Here is a 16836-nt window from a genome sequence, read left to right on the forward strand (position 1 = left end):
CTGCTGTGGGACAGTGACCTCACCTGCCATGACAAACCTGTGCCTTCTCTTAGCAGCCTGTGAAACAGCAGCTTTGCATGTCAGACAGTGCAGGAAGAATGAGCAGTCCTTTTCTAAACCTGCTCATGAGCACCCTTCACATCCAGGTGGTCCAGCTGAAGAGTCAAGGAGCAGATCTGGGAAGCAGAGGGTACAGGGAATCCTGGGCAAGATTTGAGGGATGTTTTGGGCATGTCTGTTTTGCTGACAGACATTAATGTGCCCATTGTCATTCCCTCTCTTATTTTAAAAGTCTGTTAGGGGTGATGCAGTGCAAAAAAAGCATTTTGCCTTTGGCAGCATGAAACCTATGAGCACCAACAGGTGCTCCTGTTGGTGTCCTTGAGACTGGCAGCTCACAATACCCCCTTGTGTTTGGGGGGAAAGTGGTCTTTGCTATGTCAAAAAATAGGACTGCCAGAATTGCAAGGGTAGAAAATACCTTTTCCATCCAGCATGCAGCCAGATTTGGTGTCCTTTCTGCTTTTGGAGGTGCTGTAGTGTGATCTCTCCTGACCCCACATTACAGGGTATGTCAGACTTGAATCTCTAAGCCAGAGGAATTATTAAATTGGAAGGAGGGAGAGGTGTTGGATAGGGTTCTAGGCTTGGGATGTCAAGCAGCACATTGTAAGGCAGACAGTATAGCTTCAGCACCTCCAGATAAATGCAAGGAGCAAGAAAATTGTTCTTTCTAATCCATTTTACTGCTCAACTTGCACCACTGGCAGGCACTTTGGATCTGCCACTTGCTGAGTTTGTTGCCGTGACGTGACATAGTCCACATGACACGCTCAGAGTGGGTGAAGCTCTTTTCAGAGTTAAAAGTTGTTCATATTAGGCTTTTTATCAAACTTTCTGAGAACTATCAATGCTGCTTATGTTTTTCTCAGCAGCTGTGGTGAGCAGAGTAGCCAGTACAAAGTGTCAGACCTTCAGAAGCCCAAACCTGGGCATCCTCTCTGATTTCTGCAGCCCTAGGCTGAAATGCAGGGGTGGACTGCAGGGCATGGTGAGGTGCTGAGCCCAGGATGGCTCATGCATACACACAAGTGATGACTGCAGCTGGAGAACTATAGAAAAAAGATGAAGTGTGTCTGAAGAGCACACTCTGTTCTCTTCCAGTGTTTAGATTGCACCTTTCAGAAAGCATACCAACAAGAACGAAAAGACCCTTGTTTTCTGAGTGCAGCAATGACAGTGTACATGCTTAATATGCTTAACCACCAACACATTTTGTGGCAGCTGCACTGCCTAGTGGGGGATGCCTTGGCATGAGATCCTGTAGAAACAGTGAGATGTGCAGCCAGAAGTAGATCTCACCTGTAGCTCTGAGTGTTCTGGTGCAGTGATGCTGGTCCTGGCAAGGAAGTGGTGTGCTTTTGTGTGTGGTGATGTTCTTGTCTGGGAACATCATGCTTCACTTTGCAGTTGTGACTCATTTAAAGGCAGGAATAAGGGAGGAAGGAAAAAAATACCTCAAATCTGAACTCTAGAAAAGCACCTGACCTTTGAGCTGGCTTGGCTTTAAAGATGCATGTAAAAAGGAAGAGTTCTGTAAATATATTCTGGATTTTTTCAAAGGCACAAAACATCAGTATGTTAAGCTGTACTTGAAGCTTCTGTAAGCAAGAAAAGCCCACATTTAATTTTACATTCAACCCCTTTCACTCTGTTTTGTGTTAGATCTCAGAACATACTTTCAAGGGAGTCCTAATTTTCAGCATCTTGAATCTTGTTTGAAAATGCAATAGACCAGTCCTGAGCTAAGGGAAGGGTTTTCACCAGAACTATGAGCAGGCCAATCCCAGGGACTGGAGTTATCTCATTTCTCTTTGGAATGGTGAGGGCTTTATTTGCCTTATTTGCCATTTGGGTTTGTTGCTCAGTCTGAGCAGGCAGTGTGTGTCTGTGTGAGAGTAAAGCTGATGTGTGAACATACTCCTGTTGCTGGGCTGCATGCAGTTGAGAGCGTGCCTTGGTTTGAGAAAATACTTGGGAGATCCACCTCAAAGTCAGGCACTTCAAGCATCTCTTGAAAAGCTTTCTGGAATGCTAAAATGGTGTTCAGAAGATTGTGGCTAAGAGTCATGGGCTGTCAGCTGCACTGGGATAGAAAATGAGAAGATCAGAAGAGGGAAGAAAAAGGGCCAGAATGCTGCGACATCTGTTACAAACTAGAAACACTGATTTACTGCATGGAAAGAGCAACAGGCTTGTTTTGGGGGAAAGTGGACAAAAGTAATTTCATGGGGGGTTTGAACAGATGACTTGTCTCCAAGCTGGCGTAATTTGGTTAGGTGTTTTTTTCTGCTGATGCATGTTGTGAAACTAAATTGCTGGTCAAAAATTAAAGGCCAACTGCTTTATTATTTTTGAAGAAAAAAATTTTTTAGTTATCTTTGCATTTTGTCTGCAGAAAGTCTACCAGCTCAAGACCAGGCCTCTCCCTTCACAGGTGAACTAGGTACCACCTAACCTGAAAATAATTACAGCCACTACATGAAATTAATTGAATGGACATCCATTATGCAAATGTTCTTTACAGAACATTAAGTGTGATGCTGTTTGCCAATTAGACTTTGATCAAATCGATTTTTAATTCCTTAATTGAAACCAATAACAATATATCTGGAGTTTTTAACCACAGAAACAAATTATTTTAAAATATTTTCCTTTTTTAATGCAAGTTATTCCAGGAAATTAACAGCAGTAACAGTCTGGGAGATTTTCTTAATGTCCCATTCCTATCAGTTAGACTGCCTGGGATTTTCTGGATAGGGAGAAATAAAGGAGGCTGCCAGGAGATGGCACTGCCTTTGGTTAAAGAGAAAGCAGCTGTGAAAGGGGTTTTGAATAGTTTTTCATTTACCCCTTTAACATGCTCTGGATGTGGAACTTGCTTGACAAAAGCCTGGGAGCAAATGACATTTCAGATCAATTGAGCAAATTCTGCAGTAATGTTAACCTGTGCTGTCTAAGGCAAATTCATCATCTGCTGAGTGAAAAACACTGTGGTGAAAAAGTCCATTGAGCAGGGCTTTGGTTTTGTTGGCTTTTTGTGGCTTTGTGCAATAAATCCTGATTACTGGGGTGGCTGCAGTTAATAATGCCTGGGTGTGATGGCCAATCCCATGTGCTCTGTGAGGAGCTGGGCAGCTCTTTCAATGCACTGATGGGAGCTTTGGGGTGCAAATCTCACAGCTGCAGGGGGCTTGCTTTCTTGGGAGAGCACAAGGGTTGGTGCAGAGCAGCACCCCAAACTGGGAGTGAATCTGCTCACACATCCTCTGTGCTTCCAGTTTCAAACAAATCACCCCTGGTACAGAAAGCCAGATTTTTCCACCTTGCTCAAGCAGCTCTGCTCTGATTTGGGGATGCAAAGCACCCAAAACCATGCTGTAGCTGGCAGGGGAAAGCTGGGTTCATAGCTCTCTTGTGTTTCCAAGGTGACTGGGTGAACCTGGCCTGAAATGCTTAAGGCCTCTGATGCCTCTTCTTTTTGTGTGGTGTTTTGTGTGGTGTGGCTGGGGAGCTTCATGTACAAATGTCATGGATAAGCTCTCTTCAAATACACAGTCTGTGTAGCAGAGCTTTTTGGGGCATGGTAGGCCCTCTTCAAAGGCATTTCTGCTCAAAGCTCTTTTTTCCTGCCAGAGAAGAAAAAGCTAACTATTAAGCTATTAGCTTGAGAACAGTTGGTCAAGATCCCAAACCTTGCCCAGTGGGCACAGAGCCCAAAGGGTCTGATGGCAGGGATCTTGGGAGGCTCTGGCTGGCACAGGAGATGCTCTGGCCCTCAGGGAAGGGCAGAGGAACAGGCAGGTCAGAGCAGGCTCTGCCAGCAGAGCCATGGCATGGATCTGGCCCAGCTCAGCTTAAGAAGGCACCACTGCCCTCTTCCCAGGTACTTACAGCCTCTGTTCTCTTTCTGTCCCAGGGCCCCAGAACGGCTGGAATGACCCTCCCACCCTCAACAGAGCTGCCAAGAAGAAGAAGGTACTCTAGGAAGTGCTACCTCAACACAACTGAGTGCTGATCACTTGAAAAACAATAGTTTAGGCTGCTCCTGGGAAACCTGTTGGCAGGAGAAGGGTTAGCAGCAAACAAAAGCTGCATGTCATGAGCAGAAAGGGCCTTTATGTCTCTCTAATATCCATTATCCCTCTCCAAATGTCTAAGCCTCTAAAAAGATGGTGGGTTTTTGCTGAAGTTGTGGTTGTTAATAACAACATTGTTCATGGTTTGGAGCAAATACTTCCAACTGTTTTCATCTGCAGTAAAGCAGCAGAGTTTTTGCGGGAGATGGTACTTAGGCAAAATGAGGAGGCTGTGCAAATTGTTATAGATTATTGACATTGCTGGAGCTGAAAGCAATTTATCCTGATTAAGGGTCTGACCCTGAGAGATCTGTTGAGAGTAAGACAATTTCCATGATGGAGATAATGTAGTTTTGCAAAATGGATTTAAATTGCAGCAGGGCAGGATAACTGGGAACACTTGGCACGGAGCAGAGCGAGCTTTTTCATCCCCTGGTGCTGCTGTAGGCTGGAATATCTCCACAGCAGTCAGTGTTACCCACCACTCTCTGACCCTGGGAGGCAAGAATTAGTCTGGAGCATGTAAAGTGTGGGGAGAACAAAACATTAGAGCAGCCAAGATAAGGTCTGGGTGAAGGCAAAGGCAGGAGCCTTCTTTACCCTTTGGGTTTTGGTCTCTACAGTTCAAAGTGAAGAAGCTTTTGGGAGGCTGGATAGAGAACTCTTAGTGTCAGGATAACTGCTGGAGCAGAGAGCTCAAGAAGCAGCCTTCTGCACACAAGGTTTTTGCTACTTCTGTTGTGTGTGTGTCACAGCCAGAATTTCTGCCATAGCCAAGGCTTGCGGGTTGGCTCCTTCTAAATGAGGAATGTGTTTGTTGCATTCCCTCTTGGGTATTTAACAAATCTGTCAATCATGTTTCTATGTTTGTTTCCCTTCTGTCCACTGTCTGAGGGGTGGTTTAAGATATTATAAAATGACTCACCACATGGACTGTTATAAAATAGCAGAAATATCTGGCATTTCAAGCCATAATTTTCAGCTGTTTTCCTCCTAACTAAGAACTTATTCACCACTCAAAAGTTTATTGCTGTGATTCATTTCTTTTATAATTGACTTTGTTGCTGGATTGGGAATTTTTTTTTTTTCTGTCCCAAGCCACTAGCTCAATTCTAGCATCAGTCATTCAGGGTTCTGTAATCTTCCTTTTTTATTTTTCCATGCATACCTGAAGAAATTTGCATATTCCCATGGAAGCCCTTTCTGTTGTTTTGATTCCTGCATGATGTGTAGCAGAGGCCAGTAGCTCATTTTGTTGTTTCTTCCCTGTCCCAAATGTTTGTGAAACACCCCTGTGTAAAGACTGGCAGATGCTCAAGGATGAATCTGAAATGCCCTGGTAATCTGCCTTAGTGCAGACCTGTGTGCCAGAAGCTTGAAAGGCTTTCAGAAGCTTTACTGGGGCATGTTGCTGGCTGTGACCTACGTACTGTACTGCATGGACAAAAATACACCCCTGAAAGTGAGACACAAAAGTCTAAATATAATGACCCAATAGTAAGAATAGATGTAGGTGTGGGTTAGTTTTCTCTTCTAATAGTGCTGGTCTGCCAAACCTGTGGTTTGGAGGGAGAGTGGCTCTGATTCGAGGTGGCTGCACTCAGCTCTTGTGGCTAGGGGCAGGCTGGGCTGCACCAAGGCGCTTACTGTGCAGCCAGCGGGATGGCTTTGGTCAGCCAGAGTGAAATTCTGTGTTGTCTGCCGCTGTTATTTCTGTATCCAGTGCTCCCAGTTACTGTGGTTTGGGCAGTCTGTGAGAGCTGGGTGTTGGGCAGTGCCTGCAGCAGCCCCCCCAACATGGATGCCCTGCTTGTTTCCCCAGGTCCCTGAGAACTTCCTGCCGCCGGTGCCCATCACCGCCCCCATCATGAACCCGCTGGCGGACCCGCAGTCCCAGATGCAGCAGCCCCAGGCTCCAGCACCGCCCAGCAGTGCGCCCAGCTTCCAGCCTGCACACCTCCCTGCAGGCCAGATGGTGCTGCAGGGTGGCTTCCAGCCTGCTGCCCAGCCCCTGGGGCCATCCACCATGGCACCCACTGTTTCCAAACCCAGCACGGAGGGGGCCCCGGGGGCCCCGATTGGCAACGCCATCCAGGTAAGGTAGCCCCAGCACTGCGTGGGTTTGTCTGTCCATCAGTAGAGCCTGCTAGGCAGGATCCTCTTGTCCAGCCTTTTCTTGTAGCTGCAAAGTGTACTGTGGAGTTTCTAGGCACCATTTTTACACCATGCTGGCATTTTGCTGCTGTAATCCCCACCTAGATGCCACTAATCCTATAGTCGGTGTGGGCCAACAAGCTGCTTCCTTCTGCAACTTTCACAGCTTCCCAGAGGGAGCAACAGCAGGTGATGGTAAAGTCACCTCCACACACCCCCAGGGAAGAAATAGGAGTTGTGCCAAGCTAGGCAATAATGCCACTCAGTTTAGCTGAGAACAACATGTGGGCACAGTGACCTGGAAAAGCCTCACCTGTTCTCTGTTGCTCAGCACGTGCAGGCACTGCCAACAGAGAAGATCACCAAGAAGCCCATCCCTGAGGAGCACCTTATCCTGAAGACTACTTTTGAAGCTCTCATCCAGAGGTGCCTGCTGTCTGCCTCTGATCCGGTAGGTGATTTCTGTGACTTGTGATTTCTGCTAACAAGCTCATTTCAAAGGGAAACAACAGTTACCTGGGAAAGGGAAGGTTAACAGCTTTAACACAACCACTGGAGCTGGATAAGAAAAACATTTCCCATGGCAGCCAGTACCTTGTAAATGAGCTATCCCTCTCAAAGCTTCTCATTTATTTCTGATGGCCAGTAAATAACATGGCACCACAAAGCCCAGCTGCTGACTGTTCAGCTCGTGCCTGCCACATGCTAAAAGGTGGTGCTGGTGGCATGCAGAGGGCTTTGTGCACTGAATTTGCTTGGTCAGCAGCACAGACTCATGCTCTTGTCGTTCAGTGTCACTCAATTGCTCAAAATCCTTTATTTAAAGGCTGTAAAGTGCATATATATACGTGTGTGTATGTGTTTGTATGTATATATAATGTATTCTGCATTCCCTTTGACCTTTTCTTCCTCCAAGTGGCCCTTCCCCCAGCCAGACAGAGAAGGCAAAAGCATTCCACTCATATCTGCACCTGGGGATTGCTTTTCTGCTCTGCCCACACATTTCTCTTGCTTCTTGTTAAGTCTCTGATATTTTTAGGCAGTGAAAGTGTTTCAGCCCACAGAGACAAGAGACACCACCCTGACTGTACACATCAGCTGTTGTCAGAGCAAATACAGGCACTGCTCAGCTATTCTATTCTGAAGGGGAAAATGGGAACAGGAACTAAAGAGTGAGGAGAACAGCAGTTTGCATTTCCACCAAATTGCTTTGGCTGGAGAGATGTCTTGCTGTTCCCCAGCCACAATTTATTCTCTCTGTCCTAGCTGACCGTCTGTAAAATGCAAATAGCATCTGCACCTTTTCATGGGTTTTGAAACTAATGTTGTGTGGTCAAGCATCTGAGAGTTGGGCAGTCCAGAAGAACTGGGGGTTTCTTACCTGCTCCTCCTGGGGTAGTTTTTCCTTAGGTAGCTCAGTTCCTTGATGACATAACTGCTGCTGAGGAGTTTCCTGCATGTGGCCCAAGATGCATGGGCTGTGTTCTCCTTTATGCCATCTGAACAGCTTTCCCTAATTTCCAGCACAGCAAGTAGCCAGCAGTTGGTCTTCACCCTTGAGCTAGAGCATTCCCACAGACTTTATTTTCTCCAGGCAGTTATTTAATCCAGAGAAATGTTTCCTCTTGCCAGGGAAAATGGCACTTATCCTAAGTGAAGATGAATTGGTGCACAGACTGATTTAGGAGGAAATTCCATTACTCTTGTGCACTGATGCCATTTCTGCTGCTGTTGACCAGTTTTTTTTGTGCTCCTGCAGTTGTAACCTTGATGCTTTATTACTGTTTTACTCTGGAGTAATATCTACAATTTTAGATGTTGTTTAAAAAAAAAGTGGATAAAAGTTCATTTCTCCATCAGCTGCATCTCCAGGTGAAATGTACTGGGTTATTTTAAAAGCCTTTGGTGGCAAAATAATTCCAGGCACATCAGTGGGTGGTTTACTTTATAAAAGTCATGAAGCACTAAGTGTCTGTAAGGACAGATTGGGTTAGGCTATTAGTTTTTATGTTGACACTAAAAACTTACAAACTGCTGACTTTACTAATCACATGAGGAAAAAATATAATTAGGATTTGTCATAAATGATGACTGAGTTTTACACACTTAGAACTGGAGAATCTTCATGTGCCAATAAACTCACTGATGTTGCTGGATACTTCATTCAAGTAAAAATTTTATCTAGTTAGCACTATGCTTTTTCAGTGAACCATAGGAAACAAAAATCATGCTGCAACTCAGAATTCTGTCACTTTTCTTATCAGCTCTGCCAGTGGGGTTTGCAAATGACCACTGGCTTTTGGGGTACACCTCTGCAGTTTTCTATTCTCTGTAGACAGCTGAAGAGTTTACATGTGGAGAACTACAGTCATGGGGTCTTTCCTAGCAAAATCAGGGGAGAAGAGTACAGAACAGAGAATCCAACTGATGTGTTAGGAAAATGTTGTTGAGAAAGGAATTTGATGTGCTGCATGGACCTGTTTGTAATGATATCAGATTGGTCTGGGGCTCTTAAAATTGCTGTCCTTTGATGTATTTATTTGTCTTGCAGCAAACCAAGAGGAAACTGGATGATGCAAATAAACGCCTGGAGTTTCTGTATGACAAACTTAGGGAACAGACAGTAAGTTCTGCTTTACTTCCCCCCACCCCTCAATCACATATGGCCAATGAGTTCATTGGTGCAGTACTGCTTCTGCAGTATGTAACAGGTGCTTGTTTTTTCTTTGGAAGTATGCTTCACATCCATTTATTGGAAGTTTGCATGGATTTCTTAGAAAGTAGCCAGTTACTGTGCTTGGCCCCCACATGCCTGTGCAGACTTTACAGTGCTGTTTTGGGGTCGTGTCATGAGTCTTATGGTGCTGTGCAGAGGCTGTGCTGAGCCAAAGAGCAGAGCTCCTTGCAGCAGGCACCATTTCTCTGCTCCAGGCAGGAACTGAGACACACAGCCTGGGCTCAGAACAGAACCCAGGGGACTTCACTGGAAGACAGGTGTGCAAGTACTTTTGAAGATCTGGTCATTTTTCCAAAGCCTTCCAGGAGGCTTTGGCAGAATAAAGGACTGTGCTTAAATGTCTTAGTACCTTAAGATTAGAGTGATGTAATCCTCTTGTTGTCAGGCCATGTTTGCTGAGCAATTAACCTTACCCAAAGGCATAAAAGCTCAGTAGGTTTTTTCTGGTGCCAGGAGTGTGTCACAGCAGGTCTCCCACCCCAGGGAATTGCATCCAGGGGCTAGCAGGGAAGGCTTGCAGGGCATAGCAGTACTGCAGAGAAGGTCCATTCTGGTTAAAGTCCATTGTTAGACTTTTCAATGACTGTTCCCAGTGTGGTGCAGCTCTGAGGATGGCAATCCAAATAAAGGAGCTAAGTGCTGCACCGTCCTGAGAGCCAAGCGCCACACTCAGAATTGCTTTTTCTAGTGCTTTTTCTAGTTAGTTCTTTTTGTGGTTTTTCTTTTTCTAGTTCTTTTTCTAGTTTTTTTTTCCTTTGTGCTGACCTGCCTTGTCTGCCTTCCTTGCAGCTCTCTCCAACCATCATTAGTGGCTTGCACAACATCGTGAAGAGCATCGAGACCCGCAACTACCAGGAGGGACTGAACATCCACACACACATCGTCAGCACCAGCAACTTCAGCGAGACCTCTGCTTTCATGCCAGTCCTCAAGGTTGTCCTCACCCAGGCCAACAAGCTGGGGGTGTGAGGTAGCCCACACTTGCCAAGCCCTGGTGGTTGCTTTCCCAAAGAAGTGCATTTCTACGGCAGACATGCGGGCAATGGACCGAACGCTCGTCCTCACAGCATGGCGCAGTAGAGCTGACAAATGGCATTACACTCTCCCTGCAAAGTACCTGGTTCTAGAAGGGCTGTGGAGCCCTGGTGCTTTTCTTCTTATTTTAATCCTTTTCCCATCCCTAACGATTCTCATCTACAAATAGTATATTTAATGGATGATGTCCCACGTTGTCAATTTTTAGGTGCATGTTACGCTGCTAAACAGTGGCTTTTAATAACAGATGTACGTGTTGAAACAACAAGATAGGTTGTGTATTGGACCCTAAAACAGATTGTTCCCTTCCACCCCACTGTTCCTTATCTACCAGATTAAAAACAGTCTGATCATGTTACCAGTGTATTTGGTCTTTCATTTTATGAAGCTGCTTGCAGTTCTGTTATTACCATTTACATGTTAAATAGTTTAATTGTGCACAGGGGCAAATGAGCAAAATAAAAGCTAATGTGATATTTTCAATAAATGTAAATTTATTAAAATTTGTCTCTATGAAGTGCAGTGGAGGGATTTTGAACTGGAGTACAGTGGGGCTGCTTTCTGTTGTGTCCTGGGCATGAGAATACTTTTGTTTTTCTTCTTTTTATCACTAAAAGGTCTGTGTAGAACACAGAAAGATCAGCATTTGGAAGAAATGTCTGGGTTTGGGAAACAAAACCAGTTTTGCATTAACCTAGAATATCAGTCCTTGTGGAATGTAGATTTGGCAGTGCATACTTCAAGAAATAATCTCAATAACAATGTAAATCACTGCTGGCTTCTGTGACTTCAAACAGATTTGTTAGGCAAAACAGTTTCATTTCCTTTCCAGCATTTTCTTACTTCATAAGCTTTTAAAATTGGTGAACACAAGGCTTCAACTTGGAGTTACCTTATTTCAAGAGTTTAAACAACACTTGGAGTAAATATTTTGATCTAGGTTATAGGTTTCTAAGCAGTGTTAACAAGTACTCTTGTTTAAGTGAACTTACAGCAGTGTATTCAGCACCTTTGTGTCTTGACTCAAAGTTGAAAAGAAGTTTTAAAAGAACACATTCAAAAGTAAACGGGAATGAAATTAATTTAAAAACCCAGCCCAAGAAAGAACACATTCAAAAGTAAACGGGAATGAAATTAATTTAAAAACCCAGCCCCTCGGTAGGATGAAAAGCAGCTTTGCTGGGCTGGCCTGTGCTTTCAGTGATGCCCTGCTCAGCAAGGAAAAGAAAAAGCAGTCTCAGTACTTCAGGACCAAACCAGCAGATAGGAGGTAATGCTAGAGGAATTCAGGAGCTGGCCTTGCATATGCTCTCCCTGAGTGTTTTGGGGAGTTCTTGACATGGAGCAGGAGTGGGGGCATGCACTGGCACTTGTGAAGGACAGGCAGATGTTTTCTATTTTGGGAAGCTGCTGTTTCGTGCAGTGACAACTGGGGAGACAGATGTTGGTGGCAGAGGGGCATGCCCTCCTGTAAGTGCAGGGTTGTGGGCAAAATCACTGCTGTAAATTGGAAGTTCATAGGTTGGGAACAAGAGCAGCAGGATGTGAAAGTCATTAGCTGGGAATATTTCCTGTGTAAGATACGGCTTTGCGAAAGTCAAGGAATGCTTAATGACACACACCTTCATCAGACTTGCAGCCATGTCAAAGAGGATGCCAAATGAGAAGGGACTCAGCAAGGCACACATGCCAGGGACAGGACTGAAGAGTTTATTTAATGGGAAGAAATTAAATAAATTTTGCTTCTTCTCCTTGTGAAGAGCACAAGAGCATCAGGTTGATTTGAGCTAGAGAGCAGTGTCACATGAGAACAAACATGGTGTGAGCTGGCCGGGTGTAGGTTTGGCCTGGAAATTGAAGTGGTCCAAAATGAAACCACCAGACAAGAAGGAAATGAGGAGGGGTTTTGAGGTGATGGTATCCTAAGAGTACCCTGATGTTGCACCATGGCCTGGACACTGTCAGCCATGGAGTCATCTCCTCTCCTTGCCAAAACAAAAGCTGTCTTCCACCTCAGCCATTGTCACGAGCTCAGGACAGGAACACTGCCCTGCCCAAGTGCATAACAGGAGTGCATGCAAAAATCTGCTGCTTCTCTCCTGAGAGCAGCTGAGATGAATTATCGGTTGTGCTGCCGTCTGTTCATATCTTCAAGGAATGCCAAGCAATTAGCCACCCATCTGATGGGATAAATGCAAATGGCCATCTTCATTTACAGAAGGCAATGAAGCCCTGCCAAGTTAGGCTGGTAAAATAATTTGGCCCCAAATAGCCTAATTTTGATCTCACTGAGTGAGAAGAGATTCGTACCTTTGTAGCACCAACCAAGCTGCTCCTCTTTGCAGCCACCCAAGGCTGCAGAGTTATAAGAAGGGATGGAAGGAAATTCAAGGAAGTACTCTGAGCAGCATAGGTGTTGTCTGATGGCAGCTGACCTTGCTACTTCAGCAGCCACCATCCAAGCAAAAGGGCCAGCAGGAAAGGGCAGAGTTAATGGAGTTGTATCCAGTTTGCTGGAAGCAGGTGGGGATGTAAGAGCAGCAGTACTGCAGAGAGGCCTGGCTGCAGGCAGGACATCCAAGTTCAGCACTTGAGTGAAAGTCTTTCTGTGCTTGTAAAGCTCTGTAATGGATTTACTTTGGTTTTGCTGGCAGAGGTCCAAGGTCAGCATTAGGCACGAATGTTGGAGATCGTCTGTAGTTGCTGCTGCCTTTCTAGCCTGTGCACAGTGCACATCAGAGCTTTCCTGCATTCACTTTCAGATCACGCAGTTCCCAAACATGAAGATTGGGAATGCGGGTTACAGTGAAATGCAGGGAGCCCCCAGCGCAGGGAATGATTGGCATCTGACTCCATTGATTCAGAATGCTGAACAATTGCTTTATTAAAACTATACTATATTACATTATACTATGCCATATTTGAGAGATACTATACCATACATACTAAAGAAAAACTTGTGACAGTCTCCCAACAGTCAGGACACAGCTTTGAGTAATTGGTTAATTAATATAAACAACCATCACCAGAATCCAATTACCAAATCCCTTCAGGTAAACAATCTTCCTAACACATTCCACATGTGCAAAAACAACAGGAGCAGCAAGTAGAGATAAGAATTGTTTCTCTCTATGCTTTTCCAGGAAAAAAACTGGGAGAGAGAATTCTCTCTCCCTCTCTGTTCAGAGAATGTGAATGCCACAGTGGGTTTACTGCCTAGTAACTGTGTTTTCTCTGCCCAGAATGAAGCACGTGCTAGGCTGGCTGGGCTAAAGAGAGGGGACAGGGGTCCTGCTGCCAGAGCTGTTTCCCCAAAAAGCTATGAAGGGGAGGGGGCATGTTTTGGGAAGCGTGGCAGAGCCAGCATGCAGAGCAGTGGCACCACTCCCCAGAGCTCTGCAGGCTGCCCTCAGCTTCACCTTTCCCACCATGCTGGTACCTGGATTCAGCAGCACCAAGCCTGCTGGGTCATTAGCCCAGCTGGGGACCCCTTTACGCCTGAGAGGGGAAACAAAGGAGGTCCTGAGCCACGCATTGCCTTCCCTGCCTCCCCTCCCCACTGCCTGCCATCCCAGCTGGCTCCACAGCCCACTTGCGTTCCTTGTCCCGAGGCACCCATGGCAAAGGCAGAGCAGCAGGTCTAGAGGCAGGCAGGCTCAAGGCTGAAGGGAAATCCAGCCAAACACCGGCCACCAGCTGAGAGCACCACCCCCGCAGGGAATGCTGAGTGTCCTGTGCGGGTGCCTGCTGCTGAGAGGAGTCACTCAGCCTTGAACAAGGGCCAAGGCCACTGCCAGAGGATACTGAGGAATGTAATAAATACTGTACTGATACCAGGAACAGTTTCAGCATGTCCAGCCTTAAATGGGTAATCTCCCAGCCCTGACTTGCTGCATGCTGGGATCATTCCCATGTTTCCTCTGGAGATCCTGCAGATCAAACAGATACACCACCAAATGGCCAGTCCGCATGGATGTATGGATACATTGAATGTAATCCTCACCCAAAAGAGGCTGAAGTGATTAAAATTCCTCTGAGCTTTAGAGCTGCAAGTTATCCAGAAGAGCATCTAATTATGAGGGGATTTATTAAGAAGCACTAAAAAGGCAGCTGCAGCCGACCTCACCCAAGAAGTCCGTGCCTGCCTGGACAGCACACAGAAGGCTTCTTGAAAAATTGTTGCACAAATTCTTTGCCAGGTACAGAAGAAGCTCTTCAATCCACAAACATTGATCACATATTCCTTGTCCCTCTGATGTTTAAGGCTTTGTTTCCTTCTTTAAATGTGCATTTGAACAATGCTTTGGGATCATTATTTTTCATGGCAAGAGAAAAGGAAAAAAAAAGAAAGGCCACTGTTGACAACATATTAAATAGCTCTGCACTGAAATGTGATGGCAGCAGGCGGGACTGAGTACCATTAAAATAGACTCAATGTTCACGCAAACCATTCACCACCTTTCATCATCACTGACCTCCTTCTTTCTTCCGGGCAGAGAATTCTAGAAGAACATTTAAAATATATCAAAAACAATCTTGGGCTTAATTATATGCTCTCTGCTGATTCAGTTGCCTCAGGAGGTGTAGTTAGTAATTAATAACTACAGACTAATGTGTTAGTCTCAGCAGACTAATGTGCTTTGTAGCATTATCACTCATTAAGCCACGCTCTGCTGGGTCCAGGCCCATCAGGAGTCGAGGCCAGGGCTGCACAGAGACCCACCTGGGATGGAGGTAAGCTGGTGTCTGCCTGCCTCCCCTGCCACACCACTCTCAAACCCTGGCAAAAGCCTCTCTCTGACCTTCCTTGGGAGGCTTTCTAAGGCAAGAAATAGTCAGGTCAAATAACTGCTGAACTAGGACAAATGAACTCTGGAGCTATGCAACATTAGGGGTCGGGTTTTGCTGTTTCTGAAACCTTTGTGATAATAAAATTGTGAAGACTTTCAGGCCTTTCTCAGTCTCAGCTCCAGAGGAGCATCCCAGCCTGGCTCACCCCAGCGAGGCAGAGACTCTCTATGCCTTGTGTCAGCTGGCAGTAAGGATTTTTGATGGCACAGGCATCCACCTGAGGAGCTGCTGCTGCCCACACAGGCACTGGACACACAGAGCACAGCAGGCAGGGGCCATGCACAGCTGTGAGTGGATTCCCCCGTGCTTCTCCCTGCAAAGTGAGGAAAGAAAACAGGCTTTGGCTAAGGGGCAGTACCTAACTCCTGCCCCATTGCTGAACCCTGAACCTCTGCAAATCCATGAAGTTTTCTGCTGGAACAGGAAGCTTTACAAGATTTAAGTCTTTGTCCTTTGTTCTCAGGCTGTTTGTGGGACACTGAGCTGTGCTGGCAGAGTAACCTATAACCTCCTTCCTCCCAGCAACACAGAAGTACCTTTGTGGCCCAGAGACAGCTGTCCCCATCAGCAGTGGGAATGTGCCAGTGAGGTATTCCCAGGCCGGTGTCCAGGGCAGCATTTCACACCTCGGTGCAGATGATGGATGAGCCCTCTGTCAGTGGCGAGGCTGAGAGGATGTGTGCTCACTCTGGGGTGCACTGAAGCACTACTCAGAGCCTGTGCCACTGTGTTCAGCACTGGTGCAGCACTTCAGGCAGGCTCAGTCCCGGGGAGAATCACACTCCTGCCTGCTTCCTGAGAGTGGATTTGAGTCTGTAGTCCAGCCCTCTCACCCAGCAGTGAGATTAAACAAAGAGACGTGTGAGGCAGACCACGCAGTCAGATCATTTGTAACCAGTGCACAAGACAGGAATAAGAACTATGGGCAGGTCCCCTGGACCACAGCTCAGTGCCAGGTGCCCCCTTTACCTGCACAGAAAAGGCATTGTTGCAGCAGGGGAGGCCAAACTCAGGCATGACAAACAGAAAGTCCAGCTGGAATTGCCAGCAAAGGCAAGATGGAGGCTTGCAGACAAGAGGGAGGCTGTCACCTTCCTCTTAAAACACTGCCTTGAGTTCTCCTCTTCAGCATGTCCACATTCACCATTGGGTACAGCAGACAAAACCAAGTCATTTCCAGATCTCTGAACTACACTCAAGCTTTTTTTTTTCTTTTCTTCCAGACTTGCAATCCTTTGCTTTTAAAAATATGAACTCAGGAATGTTTATTGAGAAAATCTCCTTTTAACTCTGTTGCTGTTTTGGTTGCAGCTCCCCAGGTTTTTTTTTTTTTCTCTAGCAATTCTGGCTCACTGAATGTTTTCCAATATATATATATATTTTTTTTTTTTTTACCAAGGGAAGTAGGACTCAGATTTGCAAAATCTTTTCTTTGCATTTCTGGGTACTAGAAAGACCTTAATCTGAAAGTCCAGACCTGTCTCTGCAACATGTAGTCCTGACATTATGATTCATGTAGCCAGGTACCTTTATTCAAAAGAGTAGATGTTTTCACAGCATCATGTCCCAAAATATGCTGCTTCCCACAGCACTGCAGTGATCCTGGGACAAATGCTGATGCTGTCACTGAGTTGCCACTGCCCAAGCAGTGATTTCTGGGAGCAGGGGAACGGTGATGGGCTCCATGCATGAGGAATGACACTGTGCAAGGACATTCTCAAAGGGAATACTTAGGTCTGCCTTGGGCTTCCTCTGCTCCTCCACCAGGACCAGCAACTCCACGAGCATTAGGGACTGCTCTGGAGCCATCTGGGCTGGGTGCCACATAATATCCCCCTCACAGTTTTGATGCTGCACTTGCCAAGCTTTCTCTGCATGCAGCCAGCCTGACTTGGAGAGGGACACGAGGACTTCTTCTTC

The 16836-nt window shown here is 45.9% G+C and overlaps 1 protein-coding gene across 15 annotated transcripts in view; it reads left to right on the forward strand.

The window, feature by feature from the left end:
* Positions 1–10423, forward strand: part of SEC31A (SEC31 homolog A, COPII coat complex component) — a 40110-nt gene extending 29687 nt beyond the window's left edge. For 8 of the 15 annotated variants that reach the window (XM_059844038.1, XM_059844042.1, XM_059844049.1 and 5 more), the window contains 5 exons: positions 3980–4038; positions 5962–6234; positions 6625–6744; positions 8845–8916; positions 9820–10423. In XM_059844038.1, the coding sequence (XP_059700021.1) occupies positions 3980–4038; positions 5962–6234; positions 6625–6744; positions 8845–8916; positions 9820–9999 (704 nt within the window). In that variant the 3' untranslated portion in view covers positions 10000–10423. Of the gene's footprint in view, positions 1–2458; positions 2507–3979; positions 4039–5961; positions 6235–6624; positions 6745–8844; positions 8917–9819 lie in introns of all 15 variants that reach the window. The other 7 variants (XM_059844035.1, XM_059844037.1, XM_059844041.1 and 4 more) reach the window with 2 other exon arrangements.
* The last annotated feature ends 6413 nt before the right edge of the window (positions 10424–16836 follow it).

The sequence above is a fragment of the Haemorhous mexicanus genome, chromosome 4 (genome assembly GCF_027477595.1).
Source record: "Haemorhous mexicanus isolate bHaeMex1 chromosome 4, bHaeMex1.pri, whole genome shotgun sequence".
Lineage (NCBI taxonomy): Eukaryota > Metazoa > Chordata > Aves > Passeriformes > Fringillidae > Haemorhous > Haemorhous mexicanus.